The 19,592-nt window shown below is 42.1% G+C and overlaps 1 protein-coding gene across 2 annotated transcripts in view; it reads left to right on the top strand.

Moving 5' to 3' along the window:
• The window catches only part of LOC126203349 (peregrin), a 266,717-nt gene that overhangs the window by 210,124 nt on the left and 37,001 nt on the right, over positions 1–19,592 (top strand). For both annotated transcript variants that reach the window (XM_049937638.1, XM_049937639.1), the window contains exon 18: positions 8,393–8,730. In XM_049937638.1, the coding sequence (XP_049793595.1) occupies positions 8,393–8,730 (338 nt within the window). The remainder of the gene's footprint in view (positions 1–8,392; positions 8,731–19,592) is intronic.

Below are 19,592 nucleotides of genomic sequence, written 5' to 3' on the forward strand. Positions count from 1 at the left end.
TGTTCTTATCAAAATATTATTCAGAGACACTACAGTAGGAGCTAATACCATATTACTGTTTAACCAATAAGAGGAAAGCACGCATGACTATACATATACACTCCTGGAAATGGAAAAAAGAACACATTGACACCGGTGTGTCAGACCCACCATACTTGCTCCGGACACTGCGAGAGGGCTGTACAAGCAATGATCACACGCACGGCACAGCGGACACACCAGGAACCGCGGTGTTGGCCGTCGAATGGCGCTAGCTGCGCAGCATTTGTGCACCGCCGCCGTCAGTGTCAGCCAGTTTGCCGTGGCATACGGAGCTCCATCGCAGTCTTTAACACTGGTAGCATGCCGCGACAGCGTGGACGTGAACCGTATGTGCAGTTGACGGACTTTGAGCGAGGGCGTATGGTGGGCATGCGGGAGGCCGGGTGGACATACCGCCGAATTGCTCAACACGTGGGGCGTGAGGTCTCCACAGTACATCGATGTTGTCGCCAGTGGTCGGCGGAAGGTGCACATGCCCGTCGACCTGGGACCGGACCGCAGCGACGCACGGATGCACGCCAAGACCGTAGGATCCTACGCAGTGCCGTAGGGGACCGCACCGCCACTTCCCAGCAAATTAGGGACACTGTTGCTCCTGGGGTATCGGCGAGGACCATTCGCAACCGTCTCCATGAAGCTGGGCTACGGTCCCGCACACCGTTAGGCCGTCTTCCGCTCACGCCCCAACATCGTGCAGCCCGCCTCCAGTGGTGTCGCGACAGGCGTGAATGGAGGGACGAATGGAGACGTGTCGTCTTCAGCGATGAGAGTCGCTTCTGCCTTGGTGCCAATGATGGTCGTATGCGTGTTTGGCGCCGTGCAGGTGAGCGCCACAATCAGGACTGCATACGACCGAGGCACACAGGGCCAACACCCGGCATCATGGTGTGGGGAGCGATCTCCTACACTGGCCGTACACCACTGGTGATCGTCGAGGGGACACTGAATAGTGCACGGTACATCCAAACCATCATCGAACCCATCGTTCTACCATTCCTAGACCGGCAAGGGAACTTGCTGTTCCAACAGGACAATGCACGTCCGCATGTATCCCGTGCCACCCAACGTGCTCTAGAAGGTGTAAGTCAACTACCCTGGCCAGCAAGATCTCCGGATCTGTCCCCCATTGAGCATGTTTGGGACTGGATGAAGCGTCGTCTCACGCGGTCTGCACGTCCAGCACGAACGCTGGTCCAACTGAGGCGCCAGGTGGAAATGGCATGGCAAGCCGTTCCACAGGACTACATCCAGCATCTCTACGATCGTCTCCATGGGAGAATAGCAGCCTGCATTGCTGCGAAAGGTGGATATACACTGTACTAGTGCTGACATTGTGCATGCTCTGTTGCCTGTGTCTATGTGCCTGTGGTTCTGTCAGTGTGATCATGTGATGTATCTGACCCCAGGAATGTGTCAATAAAGTTTCCCCTTCCTGAGACAATGAATTCACGGTGTTCTTATTTCAATTTCCAGGAGTGTAGAAAATGGAGATAGGTCCCGCCCTCTTCAGGCTAATGAATACTGATAACCGCTTCTTCAGTACTGTGCTACAATCATAGATCAGGAAATATGTAAGCTAATGATAGGACAGTTTGCCGGTCTTGACCTTCACAAAGCATGTAGATGGTTTTAATAAGGTTATGCAGCCATAGTAGGAGAATAATTGTTTGTGGAGATTGTAATGTCGAATTTCTCTCTGACAGTACTTACCGGATGCCCTTGGATTATTGAGATTCATCTTTGGATTATTTCCTACAGTAGTTTCCAACAGGTATTTCAAAATATAGTGCCACAACCAGTAATAAAACCATAGATTCCCTTGATAAACATAGCAACATGAAGCACTTATTGACAAAGAAATGAAAAGTTACTGGAGTGATCTGGGCAGCAAGAAAATGGTCCAGAAAAGTTTCCATTCTAGTCTGTATTCACAAAGTTCATCGACAACACTCAGATAAACAGTTCAATTGAAAGTCCATCACTTGTACACTGTTGCAACACTCCATTGTCCTAGTAGGGCTGTGATTGAAGTTAGAAACTTCTGATCCAGCTGTGAACAGCTGGTTCTGTTTGATGGTTCTGCCAAAATCAGTCTCTTTCATAACATAGGATCAGCCTATTTGATATCAGTGGTATCAATAAATGATCCACTGCGGCATGCATCTCTGGCTAGATGCTTCTTGCCAGAAATCCTGTGAACTACCATTTTACGGCATTTAACAGGCTTCAAGAATCCTCCCTCCACAACCCCCAAAATGGCCAGTATGGCCATAAACATTCCACTCCTTGGTAGAAGTGTGGCCTGTAGCAAGGGAAGTTTCTCAGCAGTGGTGAATGATGAGTTCAGACCTCTGTTCTGCAGCTATAATGGGGGCACCAGTAAAGTATGTACTGCTGGTACATCAAATCCATTACCGTGTGATGGCGCTAGTCATAGAGAAACTCCTCCAGTGACTTTCCTTTGATTGACATTGTTCTGTAAGATTGCAAGAAGCAGGTTATTGTGTCCTCTTTGTTGAGAGATGACACTGCTTTTTTCATGTGCATTTTAAATATTTGCATGCTAGGTGGAATGGTTCTGTGGTAAGGTGCGAGATGCTGTTTTTTTGCAGCAGTCCTGAAACAGACCAGATACAAATTGCAAACCATCATCTGATATGTGGTATGTGGGGCACCTTCAGTGGCAGAAACATTCTGTTAGATTCTGATAGGGTACCTACTTGACATGCTACTGTTTGTTTGCATCACATGTGGGTAGTGTGATTAACTTATGTGGATGGACTGCTACTAGTGTTGTGGAGGCAGCCATGAAAAGAAGTCCTGTGGTGGTGCAGCTGGTTCTGCTGTGCATGTCTCTCAATCTCTACTGAGACACCAGACCATTAGACACGGTGTTGGGTAAGCACCTTCATTCTCATGGTACCCCAATGATTGGAGTAATCTCTAGAGGGAATCCACATTTGCATATTGGGCTGTTTGACAGTAGTAAATTGAGCACTGATAATGGCTGAGGAATTGTGCCCAACGCTGTTTTATCAGGAAGCTTGTTTATACAACCAGGTGAAGCAAGTAGTGATTGATAATCTGGTATATGATGGACCTTCATAGCATAGAGAGAGGATTGGAACTTCTGATACAAAAAATGAATAAGTGCTCCTCTGTCAATCTGGTTGGGATTAATTTGAGTTGAGGTCAGCGATTTGGAAGCAAATGTGACAGGCTGTTCAGATGCATGTGGAGTCTTACGCAATAGAACCTTAGCCTTTCCATCTTTGGAGGCATCTGTTGTTAGTAACAACTTTCATTTGGGGTCAGATGTGAGCTTGTAGTAGGTGAGTTTCTCAAAAGTTTGCTGACATTCTGTCCCCCACTCAAACTTTTTACCTTTCTGCCAAAGATACTTTATTTTATTTCCTGGTATTTATAGAGAGAGGTAGCCAAGTAATTCCTTCCACGTTTCTGTGGCCAGGACATTCCATGTTGGGTTTGAAGGCTTCACACTTTTGGTTCATAATGTCAGGATTAATTTCTGAAGATTAAGAGGTATTCTTCATTAGTTATACAATTAATAGTGATATCATTGAAGTCAGGCTGTCAGCTCAACTGCCCTTACTTGGGCAGCCACAAGCATGTGGGCAGTGGTGAACAGACAGCACAAGTATGGGCCATCAGGCAACCGTGCCATAACCTATATGACCGAATGCCTCAGCCGAGTGTCCAATTAGAGATGGCCAAACGGCTCTCGCACATGGCAAAACAAGACATGAATGCAGTGCAGTTGATGCATCGGCAGGGTAACCTGCACCTGTCCACAGGCGAGCTGTGATAGACACTTTTAAGTAGTTTACACAACAAGGAATGTCCTATAGTAGTTGTTCTTGGTTGTTGCTGTTGTGGTGGTGGTGGTGGTCTTCTGTCAGAAGACATGTTCGGTGCAGATCTCCATGCTTGTTAATCCTGTGAAAGGCTCTTCATCTCTGCAAAACTGCTGCAGTTTACATCCACTTGAACCTGCTTACTGTGTTTAAGCCTTGGTCTCTTCCTACAGTTTTTACTTACACCCCCATCATCCCCCTCCTCAATTCCCCCACTAAGTGAGGTGGCGCGATGTTTAGAACACAGGACTCACCTTTGGGAGGATGACGGTTCAAACCTGTGTCCAGCCATCCTGATAACTTTTCCGTGATTTATCTAGATCGCTTTAGGAAATACTGGGATGGTTCCTTTGAAAGGGCACAGCCGACTTCCTTCCCTAATCTGATGGAACAGATGACCCACTGTTTTGTCCCCACCCACAAATCAACCAACCAACCAACAACAACAACAACACCCCCCTCCCCTCACAGTTCCGTTATCAAATTGACAATTCCTGTGTTATAATACTGTGCCTCATCAACAAAACCCTTCTTTGAGTCAAGTTGTATTACAGATTTCTTTTTTCCCTACTTCTCTTGATTTATTCAATATACCCATCTAATTTTCAATATTAATCTTTATCACGACATTTCCCAGACAGCCATTAATATTTCACTTCCATAGAAGACTGCCCTTCATACCGACACTTTCAGAAAAGACTCCTAACACTTAAATTGGTATTTGATGTTAACAAATTCTCTCTTTTAGAAAAAACAGTGGAAGGTAGCACATTGGCTAGCACATTGGACTCGCATTTCGAGCGACAACAATTCAGTTCTCCATCTGACCAACCAGATTTACAATTTCCATCATTTCCCTATATTTAAAATGCTTAGATTGTTTCTCAGAAAGGATATGGCCAGTTCCTTCCTCATCCTTCATTAAACCAAGCATGTGTTCCATCTTTAATGACCTTGTTGCCAATGGGACGTTAACCACTAATCATCATTTCTTCCTTCTTTTTTCAGGAACCTTTTGTTGTTATTGCCAGTCTACAATTTTATATCCTCTCTACTTCAGGCAATGTCATCTATTGTGCTGCCCAAATAGCAAAACCCATCAACTACTCTTAGTGTCTCATTTCTTTATCTAAATCTGTCAGCATCACCTGATGTGATTTGACTACATTCCATGTCCCTCATTTCTGTTCAGCTGCTCTTGCAAGTGTTGGGTAGTTTCTGAGAGAATTACAGTGTCATCAGCAAACTGCAGAGTTTGTATTCCTTCTCCCTGAACATTAATTCCCCTTTCAAAATTTCTACTTTGTTCCATTTACTGCTTGCTCAGTGTACATGTTGAATAATGTCAGGGAGAGGCTACAACCCTGTCCCACCCATTCTCAACTACTGTTTCCCTTTCCCACTTTTTGACTTTTATAATTGCAGTCTGATTTCATTACAAGTCGCAAATTTCTTTTTGCTTTCTGTATTTTAACTGTGCTTCCTTCGGAATTTCAAAGAGTATATTCCTTGTAGACAGTAGCATTGTCAAAAGCTTTCTCTCAATTTACAACTGCTATAAACTCAGGTTTGCCTTTCTTCAATCTATGTTCTAAAATTAATTGTAGCATCATTATAGCCTTGCTAGTTCCTACATTTATCTGAAATCCAAACTGATCTTCGATAAGATCAGTGTCTACCAGCTTTTCCATTACTCTGTAAATAATTCATGACAGTATTTTGGAAACATGACTTGTTATAGTTACAGTTTGATAATATTCACACCTGTCAGCAGTTGCCTTCTTTGGCATAGGAATTATTACATTCTTATTTAAATCTAAGGGCATTTTGCCTGACTGATATATTTTGAATACAAAGTGAAATAGTTTTGTCATGACTAGCTCTCCCAAAAATTTCAGTAATTCTGAGGGAACATCGCCTTCTTTGGGGGGGACTTGTTTCGACTTGGGTCTTTCTGAACTCTGTCCAATTTTTCTCGCAGTGTCGTATCTCACATCTCATCCTCATTTACTTCTGCTTCCCTTTCTGTAATATTGTATTCAAATTTATTTTCCTTATATAGACCTTCTGTGTATTCCTTCCACCTTTAAGCCCTCTGTTCTTTGCTTGGTATGGTCTTTCCATCTGAGCTCTTAGTATCCATACAGCATCTTCTCTCCTCCTCCTCCTCCTCCTCCAAAGGTCTTTTCAATTTACCTGTAGTCAGCACCTCTCTATTATATAGTCGTGCATGCTTCTTCAGCCTTGCATTTGTTGTCTAGCTATTTCTACTTTACCAGTTTTCCCTTCCTGTCACTGTCAATTTTTAAACATCTTTTACTCCCTTTTGGCTTCTAGATTTCCTGAATTTTCATATTTTCTCCTTTCCTCAATTAGATTTAACATCTCGTGTGTTATCCAAGGATTTCTGCCACATCCTGTTTGTCCTCCTTCTGCTTTTCCCATTTGTTCTCTCAAGGCAATCCATTTGTCTTCTGTTGTGTTCGTTACCACCATTTGCTTCTGACATGTGTATCACAAAAAAATTTGATCACTGGCTACTTTAACCAGCTCTCAGGTCATAGTATAAAGTATATGTTTATGACCAGTGTGATGCTGGTTTGTTGCATTCAACAGAACCGTAGTCTACGATATGAACATCGTGTTTCCTGGAGTGTGCATAGAGAATGTGGATCATGACTAATTCATTATTATACTATAGTAGAGGTCACCTGCCATTGATGTGAGGGTGGAATCTGTTGATGATGAGCTAACAGGGTTTTTGTGCATGTCATTTTCAAGTTTTAGTTTCTGATTCCAACAGTTATGTGGAGTTGCTTAACCCCTAACCTTGCAAGTTTCTCCAGAAAAGATTTTACCAAAGTTGACCATTGTTGGCTAGAAGTGCCTGACTTCCAGTCTCATGAATACTTACAAGAATGGAGACTGAGTTTCATGAAGGCCATTCCTGTTCAAGGTACAAATTTCTTGCTACCCTGAAGACCCCATGTACTTTTGCTATCCTAAGAACCTAATTAATTCTAGATTTGTGTGGCTGCACCACTTCTAAACAGCTCAGAGTATGGAGAAAAACATTACAGTAGATCTGACGAGTGAGTGCGTATTTTCACACTTGGAATTATATTTACGAGGCAACACATTAAGTTCTGCCAACCAGGCAGCATAAGTATGATTTTTGTGCTTGTATTTATTGAAAAAATTTTAAACTTACATTTTTCTTCACAGTAATGTGACGAAATAGTACAAATTTCAGAAAGATAAAGTTTCAGGATGGATTAGTGGCTAAGGAGTGACGTGGTTTTTGGGTTAGTAGATAGATGGCATGTGTGCTGTGGAGCAGCATCACAACCTTACATGCTTTTAAATGCAGCAGCAATTGATGATGGGAACAATCCCATTCTTCCTTGTCCAGCAGGAAAGGCTGCAGCTGTTGGAACATTCAAGCCTTCTTCATTAATTGTTCGAGGATCTGTTGTTGTGCACATTGTCCATTAAGCTGTTACTAGAACTGTTGTTGTTATCCTATTTGCCATTTGCTGGCCATCCAGTTGTCATTTCCACAACTGCCAAAACTTCTCCATAATGGTAATGGGTTGGAAACCAATGTTAGCACAAGTGGTTTTGTTTCCTTATCGCCACTGATAAATCCATAGATTTTGTTACTGGACACAGGAGTGCACAGCATTTACTGACATGAAATGAGAACAATTTGTGCATAAAATCAGTGGAGCTATCAAGTCAGCACAGATTTACATAAATCTAAACTGAAGACAGTAACTAATCTAAAGTTAGGCAACAATTACTAACAAAAAGATGCAACATGTATCACTACACACTGAACTTCACTGATAGATTGGTAAGAAACTTAGTGTGCTTGTACAGCAGTTGTAGTGTCTCTCAGAGAAGACCACTTTCCACAGCAAGAACTCTTCTTGCTCTCCAGGTTACAGACAGACAGGGTTCCTAGTGGGCCTTGTAGCTGCGAGGAGAATGGATGTGGCAAGGAATTTGGCATCTCCGCACCCTAAGTGTTGTTATTGAGAAATCCATGTACTCTTGCAGAGTATATGTTACATTGGTTAAATGTGATGTTAAAATTACTTGCCAGGCAAGAGCTCAAACCCAGATGCCTATGTTTTATAGGCAGTGCACTGTCAATTGAATCATTTTGATTGTGCCTCACTGACTGACTCAAAAGGTTCAATGTTATCTTTATTCATTTTATGAGCTATGCTCAGGTGACACAGTTGCTAGCATATTTCTCTCACATCCTGGCATCATAGTTCAAATACCTCACCTACATATAAGCAATACAGAATATGCAATGCAAAGAGAAGAAAAATATTATCTTGTAATGTGGCCAGTCATTACAATATTGTGCACAAGAAAAGAATTTTCAGCATGGCTTAACACACAAGAATATATTTTCTGTAACATAATTGTTCACATCAGTGTTGACAGTATTAATGTTGCAGGAGTGGGAGTGACAGCTCTAATACCCCAGCTCCAGTACCTGCAAAGAGGAGGGTGGGACGTCCTCGAAAACATGCATTGCCTGGTACTTCTGGTGGTCCGTCAGGGAGCAACAGTGCACCAGCCGTGATGACACCTGCTAGCACGTCCTCGTCCATTGTCAGCCAGCAGCAGCAGAATAGTCAACAGCCATCCAGTAGCAACCGTTCAGATATTGCATCTTCAGTGTCTGGCCTGCTGCTGGGAGTGGGTGCTGCATCCTCTACAAGTGATGCACCACTTTTACCTGCAACACCTCTGCCTGCAACAGAAAGTTTTCGTGTATACCGCAGTGGTGGAGGTAGGTGTTGACTCCTTAACACTATGTATATGGGTCTAGTTGATATACATGTTTGTGTAACTACTGTGGCTGGGTAATGTAAATGTACCCGGTTTGACAGACAGACGCAGTATGACGTTTGATTGTTGTTTTAGTGACTATTGAAGTGTATTATTGATTAAGTACACTGCCTTTGGAGGGGGGGGGGGGATGAAATACTGTCAAGTACTGTGTTCAGTGACACAAGGGTATAAAATGTGCATACTGTAAGAGTTTGTAGTATTAGTCATTCATCACAGATGTCAATGATCAGATGGGACTCAGGAGACATGTCTGTGCACCACCTGTTTTGACTCTGCAGGCGGTAACTGTGCTGAGTTTAGATGTGATCAGTGTTTGAAACATTCATTCTATGGTACAACCATGAGTATGTACTCCTTTGGAACAGCTCCAGCCATTTAAGTGTGGTCTCATTGTGGACCTGCAAGATGCCAGATAGATGTATTGAAGTATTGAAGCACATGTTGGACACAAATTATTGGTGGCATCCTGCAGATAAGGTTCTGAACGTCCTTGTAGTACAGACATATATCAATAGCAACACATTTTGTGAGAAGCAGTGGCCAGCTAAATGTCATCCAGGGACAAAATCCGGGCACATGCACCTGCTGTTTGATCAAGGACCACAGCAAGAGAGGGGAAGAAAACCAATGTGCACTCCGTGTGCATACCGGGGGAGTCATTCCAGATGTGGAAAGGGTCCTTCCGGATGCCATGAAGGGTACAGGGTGCACCCATCTGCAGGTGATCGCTCATGTCGGCACCAATGATGTGTGTCGCTATGGATCGGAGGAAATCCTCTCTGGCTTCCGGCGGCTATCTGATTTGGTGAAGACTGCCAGTCTCGCTAGCGGGATGAAAGCAGAGCTCACCATCTGCAGCATCGTCGACAGGACTGACTGCGGACCTTTGGTACAGAGCCGAGTGGAGGGTCTGAATCAGAGGCTGAGACGGTTCTGCGACTGTGTGGGCTGCAGATTCCTCGACTTGCGCCATAGGGTGGTGGGGTTTCGGGTTCCGCTGGATAGGTCAGGAGTCCACTACACGCAGCAAGCGGCTACACGGGTAGCAGGGGTTGTGTGGCGTGGACTGGGCAGTTTTTTAGGTTAGATGGCCTCAGGCAAGTACAGAAAGGGCAACAGCCTCAAAGGGTGCGGGGCAAAGTCAGGACATGCGGGGACCAAGCAGCAATCGGTATTGTAATTGTAAACTGTTGAAGTCGCATTGGTAAAGCACCGGAACTTCAAGCGCTGATAGAAAGCACCGAAGCTGAAATCGTTATAGGTACAGAAAGCTGGCTGAAGCCAGAGGTAAATTCAGCCGAAATTTTTACAAAGGCACAGACGGTGTTTAGAAAGGATAGATTTCATGCAACCGGTGGTGTCGTGTTTGTCGCTGTTAGTAGTAATTTATCCTGTAGTGTAGTAGAAGTGGATAGTTCCTGTGAATTATTATGGGTGGAGGTTACACTCAACAACCGAGCTAGGTTAATAATTGGCTCCTTTTACCGACCTCCCGACTCAGCAGCATCAGTTGCAGAACAACTGAGAGAAAATTTGGAATACATTGCACATAAATTTTCTCAGCATATTATAGTCTTAGGTGGAGATTTCAATTTACCAGATATAGACTGGGACACTCAGATGTTTAGGACGGGTGGTAGGGACAGAGCATCGAGTGACATTATACTGAGTGCACTATCCGAAAATTACCTCGAGCAATTAAACAGAGAACTGACTCGTGGAGATAACATCTTGGACCTACTGATAACAAACAGACCCAAACTTTTCGACTCTGTAAGTGCAGAACAGGGAATCAGTGATCATAAGGCCGTTGCAGCATCCCTGAATATGGAAGGTAATAGGAATATAAAAAAAGGGAGGAAGGTTTATCTGTTTAGCAAGAGTAATAGAAGGCAGATTTCAGACTACCCAACAGATCAAAATTAAAATTTCTGTTCCGACACTGACAATGTTGAGTGTTTATGGAAAAAGTTTAAGGCAATTGTAAGATGCGTTTTAGACAGGTACGTGCTGAGTAAAACTGTAAGGGACGGGGAAAACCCACTGTGGTTCAACAACAGAGTTAGGAAGCTACTGCGAAAGCAAAGAGAGCTTCACTCCAAGTTTAAACGCAGCCAAAACCTCTCAGACAAACAGAACCTAAACGATGTCAAATTAGCGTAAGGAGGGCTATGCGTGAAGTGTTCAGTGAATTTGAAAGTAAAATTCTATGTACCGACTTAACAGAAAATCCTAGGAAGTTCTAGTCTTACGTTAAATCAGTAAGTGGCTCGAAACAGCATATCCAGACACTCCGGGATGATGATGGCATTGAAACAGAGGATGACACGCATAAAGCTGAAATACTAAACACCTTTTTCCAAAGCTGTTTCACAGAGGAAGACCGCACTGCAGTTCCTTCTCTAAATCCTCGCACAAACGTAAAAATGGCTGACATCGAAATAAGTGTCCAAGGAATAGAAAAGCAACTGGAATCACTCAACAGAGGAAAGTCCACTGGACCTGACGGGATACCAATTCGTTTCTACACAGAGTACGCGAAAGAACTTGCCCCCCCCCCTTCTGACAGCCGTGTACAGCAAGTTTCTAGAGGAATGGAAGGTTCCAAATGATTGGAAAAGAGCACAGGTAGTCCCAGTCCTCAAGAAGGGTCGTCGAGCAGATGCGCAAAACTATAGACCTATATCTCTGACGTCGATCTGTTGTAGAATTTTAGAACATGTTTTTTGCTCGAGTATCATGTCGTTTTTGGAAACCCAGAATCTACTCTGTAGGAATCAACATGGATTCCAGAAACAGCGATCGTGTGAGACCCAACTCGCTTTATTTGTTCATGAGTCCCAGAAAATATTAGATACAGGCTCCCAGGTAGATGCTATTTTCCTTGACTTCCGGAAGCGTTCGATACAGTTCCGCACTGTCTCCTGATAAACAAAGTAAGAGCCTACGGAATATCAGACCAGCTGTGTGGCTGTATTGAAGAGTTTTTAGCAAACAGAACACAGCATGTTGTTATCAATGGAGAGACGTCTACAGACGTTAAAGTAACCTCTGGCGTGCCACAGGGGAGTGTTATGGGACCATTGCTTTTCACAATATATATAAATGACCTAGTAGATAGTGTCGGAAGTTCCATGCGGCTTTTCGCGGATGATGCTGTAGTATACAGAGAAATTGCAGCATTAGAAAATTGTAACGAAATGCAGGAAGATCTGCAGCGGATAGGCACTTGGTGCAGGGAGTGGCAACTGACCCTTAACATAGACAAATGTAATGTATTGCGAATACATAGAAAGAAGGATCCTTTACTGTATGATTATATGATAGTGGAACAAACACTGGTAGCAGTTACTTCTGTAAAATATCTGGGAGTATGCGTGCAGAACTATTTGAAGTGGACTGATCATATAAAATTAATTGTTGGTAAGGCGGGTACCAGGTTGAGATTCATTGGGAGGGCCCGTAAAAAATGTAGTCCATCAACAAAGGAGGTGGCTTACAAAACACTCGTTCGACCTATACTTGAGTATTGCTCAACAGTGTGGGATCCGTACCAGATCGGGTTGACAGAGGAGATAGAGAAGATCCAAAGAAGAGCGGCGCGTTTCGTCACAGGGTTATTTGGTAACCGTGATAGCATTACGGAGATGTTTAGCAAACTCAAGTGGCAGACTCTGCAAGAGAGGCGCTCTGCGTCGCGGTGTAGCTTGCTCGCCAGGTTTCGAGAGGGTGTGTTTCTGGATGAGGTATCGAATATATTGCTTCCCCCTACTTATACCTCCCGAGGAGATCACGAATGTAAAATTAGGGAGATTCGAGCGCGCACGGAGGCTTTCAGACGGTCGTTCTTCCCGCGAACCATACGCGACTGGAACAGAAAAGGGAGGTAATGACAGTGGCACGTAAAGTGCCCTCCGCCACACACCGTTGGGTGGCTTGCGGAGTATAAATGTAGATGTAGATGTAGGCAACCATTTTCTTGTAGCAGCATTAAGATCACATGTGTCTCTGGCTAGGGCTACTGTTGACATCATGCCACTGCCAAGAATGGCTAATCTGGTGTTGTGAAAGAGTTAATTGGAGACTGGAATGTCCTGAGTGATGAGAGCTGTTTTTATTTGTATGCAAGTGATGGACGTACATGGGTGGCATAGACCTGGTGAGCTATCTATTCCAGAGTGTATTTGCTGATGACACACAGGTCCCATCGCTGGCTTCATTTTGTAGGGGGCTGGCAGTTACAACACACAGTCACATTTTGTATTTCTGCAGGGTAAAGTAACCAATGCCCACTACATTGCACAGGCTGTTATCTCCATGGTACTGTAATTTCTTTGACGGGAAGGTGATGAGAATTTTCAGCAGTACTGTGCAAGTCCACATATGGCTGCTGCTACTGTGCAACATACTCTTCCTGTTGTACAGTAACCAGATCTCTCACCAGCTAATCATGTATGGAGCATGATAAAGAAGGAACTTACCTGTTCTCAATGGCCTGCAAGTACCATTGCTGAATCACAACAAAGGGCACAACCTGCTTAAGACAGTCTGTTGCAGAAAGCCGTTGGGCACCTTTAAGATCATTCCCATCCAAGAATACTATCCCGTGTTGCTGCCAGAAAGGAGTACACTCTGTACTGATGTGGCTGTTTGGGCACCCTTTTCTGTGACATGTATGTTTCATTTGGTCTGAATTTGTTGTCATACACTCCTACATGTCACATCACTTATCAATAAAATGACCTTACCCTTGAGAGTTGCAATTTTTGTGGCTGTGTAATGTCTAAAAAAAAATATTCATGTGAAATACAAAAATTTGTGATGTAGTTTTCTACCTTAACAGTTGTTAAAATTATACTTCAGTTGCTAGCAGTATTTGTGAACAGAAGATACCTGGCCTTGATTCAATGAGGGTTATCAACTGAAAACATGAAAACTGTTAGGCAACAAAATGTATCAGAACTAGTGACGTCTGAAGGTGCAGATCTGTTCTTAATCTGCTCAGCAATAGTTCCTAGGCCTGTCGTGTTTATTATGTGCCTCTAACCAGACAAAAGAGATGATATTGTATTGTAGTGTTGTTTCAAGTATTTCTTCACAAACACACTTGTTTTGTAAGGAAACAGCTTATATCACCAATATATCACCAACTAACTGTGTGTCACATTTGGGAATTTACTTCTCAAATCAGTCGGCTGGCTGGGGTGGGGGGTGGGTTGTTGTTGTTTGTTAATGCTGAAGTACATTGTTCAACACCTTGTTTATATACCTGTTTACTACTCAACACTTTCTCTGTACATTTACTGTCACTCATCTTTTAGGATATCAGACAGTTAGAATGTAAATTCGATGAATTTCTGATTTTTTCGGTTAACATTCACATATTTATTCTTCATGTCTACATATTTATTTGCAGCCCTATGCCATTAGAGGGCTCCAAATTTTAGTGTATAACATAAGTTGTATAACGTAACTATGTTGGTGGATGAATCAAGCTGTGTAGCACAGTGGTTAGCATACTGTATTTGCATTCAAGAGGACAACAGTTCAAACCGGTGTCCGGCCGTCCTGATTTTGGTCTTCTGTGATGTCCCTAAATTTGCTTAAGGCAAATGACAGGATGGCTCCTTCGAAAGGGCACAGCCATTTACCTTTCTCATCCTTCACTAATCCGTGCTTGGGCTGTATCTCTACTGATATTGTTGTTGACAGGACATTAATTACTAATCTCCTCGTACTCCTCGGTGCATGAGAAACAGTGTGCTGTAATCAAGTTTTGAATTTGAAGATTTCATACACATATGGACCACCCTCTCCTTCAGCATGACAGTGCCAAACTGCACACAAGTGCTGTGAAATCTGCAACAATCCATTGCCTGGGTTCATCGTCATTGATTTTTCTCCATACAGTCCCGATGTGGTTAATCTGATTTTCATCTCTTTCTAAAACGTAAAAGAACACGGACAGCAGGTGTGTGCAGATTCCTCCATGGCCTTTCACTAAGTAATGGTTCAATCCTAAAGTATCTGGTTAAAAAGGACACTGTGAGTTGTCATTACGTAATTACCTTCAGTTCCTAAGTTCTTTCCTTTTTACTCAGTGTTCCTTCATTGTATGACTCTCTGTTAGATACCTTTCTTTGTAGGATACTCTTTCTTTTCTTATTGCTTTCTCATAGGATGCATCTACCGCACTCACTATTTTTGGTCTGAACCTCTCCTCTTTTTTTTTTTTTTTTTTTACTGATTCCGCACTTCCCTAAATCTTGATTATGATCTCAGTTCCCCCATGGGACTTGTGTCTGTTTGTTTTGCTGGTAAGTCAGTAGTTTTTTACAACTCTTTCGAATTTCATTCTCTTAATGTATCCTTGAAAGCCAGTGTTCTTTATTGTGGTTCAAATTTTTTTTAAAGTTTCTATATAATTGTGATTCAGTAAGAGCAAGTGACTCCCCTTTGTTCTAAACCTCATATCATCTGTCCTTTTTATTGTATCATATTTTGCATCTGCATTACATCTCTCTTATTGTTCATCCATATCTTTCCCTATGTTTTCCTTCTCTCCCTTATGATGCCCATGCATTACCAGCCTCCAGCCAACATTGTTGTGCAGGACTTGTGCAGCACTCTGTAGCACCATTCGAGACTGCTTTGACTGCAGAACTCACTGTGCGCCTAATCAGCCAGCCACCAGGTCACAGTTGTCAACCTGGCACAGAGCATCCATCTAACACAATTGTAGCCATGTAGGTTGTGTGTGTGTGTGTGTGTGTGTTTTAGTATAGTTTTCAGTCTTGTCTCCCAATGAGTTGTACCTTATTTACTTCTAAATTATTTGTAAATCATTGCTTGTTTTATCGCAAGTGTTGTGCAAACTCATCAGCTGCCATTTTTTTTCTTTCCTATGATCTTCCTTGGAAGTAACCTCTCTCTCTCTCTCTCTCTCTCTCTCTCTCTCTCTCTGTTCCCTGGTCCCTTTCTACAATTGTTTCTTTTGCACGTAAATTTTCAGATTTGACTGTGGTATTAGTGTCCAAATTTGGTATGGTAAGAATAGGGATTTGGACCTGTAATGTTTTAGTGTAATCTGAATGTGGTTTCTAATGTTTTCTTCGAGTGCTGTCTTCGCATTGATGTTCATGGTGAAAATTTTATCTTAGTACTTGACTTTAAGCATCTGCGTGATATAGCCATACATTTTCTTCTTTTAGCAGCTTGATTTTTTTCATCTGTATCCACGTACTCTATGTTTTCAATATAAATGAGTTATTTGATAATGAATTATCTGCTGTCTCTAACAGGAATTCTACTTGTTTGATTACAGTGTCTACCTTCTGCTTGAAAAATGCTAGGTCAGCTTGTCATGTCACATTTGCTTTACCTGTCTCATTTTGTTGCTATTTCCAGAATATCATTAAGTTGTTGCTGGTGGAGCTTACTTGTTGTTGAAAATACATACATTATGATGCTCCAATGACTGCAAAGCATTTTATAATATCCTTTCATCATCAGTGTAATTTGTCATATAAGATCTAGGAGCATTTAATACTTTGAGTCCTGGATTCTTTGCAGCATGCTTGTCACAGAATCCCAGGTACTTTCTGTATCTTTTTAAGTACCTACCATTTCATTGTTATAACTTTATTTACAAATATGGCTACATTTATTGGAGGTAGAAAAGTTCTTCTTTAATTAAGCGACAAAGTAAAGCACATTTACTACAGATATAGCACAGAAATTTTATTTAAATTTTGTCACATGTTTCTTTGGAAAAAAAATTCTGCTTGGATTCATATTACTTTAATTAACCATAATTTGCCATTATTTCATACAGTTTGAAACACATTGGCATGTACAGGGGAGCTTTAGTCAGGGTACCAACATACTGTATCTCTTCTTGGAGACTTGCCATTGGACAGTTGTGTATTTTCTGTGCAGACCTTACACACACTTGTGGGATGCACTTTCTTTTCTGTGGAAGGACTTCTATCAGCAAAATGCCTTCCTAGGAGTCTATTGCTACACACATTTTGGAATGTAACAGTATGACTTCCTTTCTTCCCAAACTCCTCCCCTAATTGAAGAAGAAAATTTGCTGAATGACAGCTTTTACCCTAATTATTTCATATTTTCCGGAACAAAATATATACTTGTTAGTTTCTGCCCCAATGTGCTTTATTATTGATTCAGGGAAGAAAATTGAAAAAAAGGAAAAAAAGAAAAACCATCAAAAGGACTGTTGCTGTCACCCACTCCTGCCACACATTCACTTTCTTGTATTCAGACAATAATGGTTGCTTGTCTAATGTGATCCATCCTAATAACTTATGTAGTAGACTTATCAAGCAAAGTAATGTAGAATAGTGGGACAGTAATACTGAAATAATGATGTTTTTGGACCTGAGTCTAATTCAGAAGCAAAGTTACTGTATTCTCTTTCAAAAACATCCCCTTTGCCAAACAGATTCTTCAAATGGTCCATCATTCAGTAGCTTCTCTATCTCTGTGCAGGTCAAAAACTTCAACAGATTTATCAAATAACGCACTTCTAGCATAATGAGAGACCCACACAAATTAGTCAGTTCAGTAGTTTTGATCAGGTGAGGATTGTCCTTCAGGAAGTTGGAATAGTTTCAGAAAAATCCACATGATGATAGCGCCATACAGCCAACTTGTCGTGGGGGGAGGGGGCAGGTGTGAAAACAGTGAATACAGTACAAATAGTGGAAGACAAGCTCAGTCATGGGACACTCACAGCATGCTTGTCACATGAGCTATGCTCGAGCTTAGGACTCAAAGTGCTAATCTTCTTACACAATTTTTAAAGTAGCTTTTGAACATGTTACAGAATACATTTTATTTACATTTGTACCAGCTGTGTTGTGCTGGTTTACAGTTTGTAAGGATTTTTTTGAATTCCTTGGTACCTTTCTCATTTATTACTCTTGTGATTTTGTTACTTATCAGTGAACTATGATATTAAATGTCATTAGTTGAACATGATGATCTGAGAGATTTACACAATGGATTCACATTCTCATTGTGTTCATAAAAATGTTATCATCAACAGCACTACTTGTTCCCATAATTCATGTTGCATATTGTATGTGGGGGAGCTGGATTATATGAAAAGGCCAGGAACTTTAGCGTAACTCAACAATCTGTATTTTCTGAAAATTTGAAATTGAATGCAGGCTTACTCCAGTTCATTTATAAAGTACCAGTTGCAGCCCTATATATATTGTCTTTCATGAATGTTTGCATTTGTAGCATGGTTTTCAACAAGCTGATCACTGCCAAATCTAAGAATATCAACGTTTTAATGAGTTAAGGTAACAACTCACTAAAAATTGGAGCCTTGAGTCCTCAACAGACACATAAACAAGACTGTGTATATTGCTAGCTTTCAGATGAATCAATCTTCAGAGATATACAGCACACACATATGCAGATCACCTGTATGTCTACATTAGTAGTTGACTACATTGTGCTAGCACTGCAGGGTGACTGATGCATGACATTGTGTCTGGTGGAGCGGGCATCCATCGGTAGAAGGCAGGGAGTGGGAGGGAGGGTCGGGGTATGGTGACTGACAACTGGAAATCGGTGTCATACACAGGATAAGAATGTGGTGCCAGTGAGCTGTTTCTAGCCCCAGACGTGGGATTGTGCTGTGCACAATGTCACAGGAAATGTGGATTGCGATTGGGATGGGGATATAAATTGAGGAAAAGGGAAACTGTGACAAAGAGGATGTGAGTGCAGGGTGAGTGAAGTTAGGGGCTGGGGTTAATGGAGACCTAGGCCAGAAGGATTGTGAGATTGAAGGATGTGTTGTAAGGACAACTCCCATCTACTAATACAGTGAAGCTGGTGTTGAGGGGAAGGATACGGATGGTACAGATATTGAAATCAGTCATGCAGTATTTGGCAGTGTTTTCTGCCTCTGGGAGGTCAACTCTGCTTGTGGCCACAGTTTGGTGATGGCCATTCATTTGAGTGGCCAGCTGGTTGGTGGTCATGCCCACATAACATACTGCCCGAAAATTAAAGCAGAGCTGGTATACGATATGACTACTTTTGCAGGTAGTCATAGGTCTCTTATGATAGGATAAGCCTGTGATCAGACCAGAGTAGAATGTGCTGATGGGGTGTATCGGAAAAGTCTGGCCCCTGTGTGTTCCACAAGGGTATGACCCATGTAACTAGGGATTTGGAGTAGATGTGGCAAAGGATTCTACTCAATGCTTCCCACTCTCTGAAAATGGCAGCCACAGCCCACTCAATCTACAAAATCCTAAGTCATCCTTATGCCGCACCTACTCACAATCTCTGTTAATACAATAGTTTATGTGTTTATCAGTTTGTACATACAGGCTGTTTACTGAGCACTTGAGATCATCAACTGATAATTTGCTACTCACATATCTTGTCTACAGGTGGAAGTCATGCATCCTGATTGTAGTGCATGTATAGTTATCGACACCAGTACTTAAGCTATATTTTACTAGTGTTTCTCTCTATCAGTTGGACATTTTTAATCTTACATGTGCAGTTTAAAAGTTACCAACTTTATGCTGTTGCATAGTTAACCGTAGCCTTCAGTTCTAACTGTCAGAAAGCAGATGTGTTTGCATTATGAGCAGACCTTTGGTCCTCTTCAGTTGACAATTTACTATGTAAAGGATTTTAGTCCATATAATACATAGTCCAGTCACATTAATGTGACTACCACATTTGTTTGACATGAACATGCAATAACCACTCATAGAAGGCTAATGGCAACACTAGCAGTGGAGT

Source organism: Schistocerca nitens, chromosome 9, assembly GCF_023898315.1.
Source record: "Schistocerca nitens isolate TAMUIC-IGC-003100 chromosome 9, iqSchNite1.1, whole genome shotgun sequence".
In the NCBI taxonomy this organism is placed as follows: Eukaryota; Metazoa; Arthropoda; class Insecta; order Orthoptera; family Acrididae; genus Schistocerca; species Schistocerca nitens.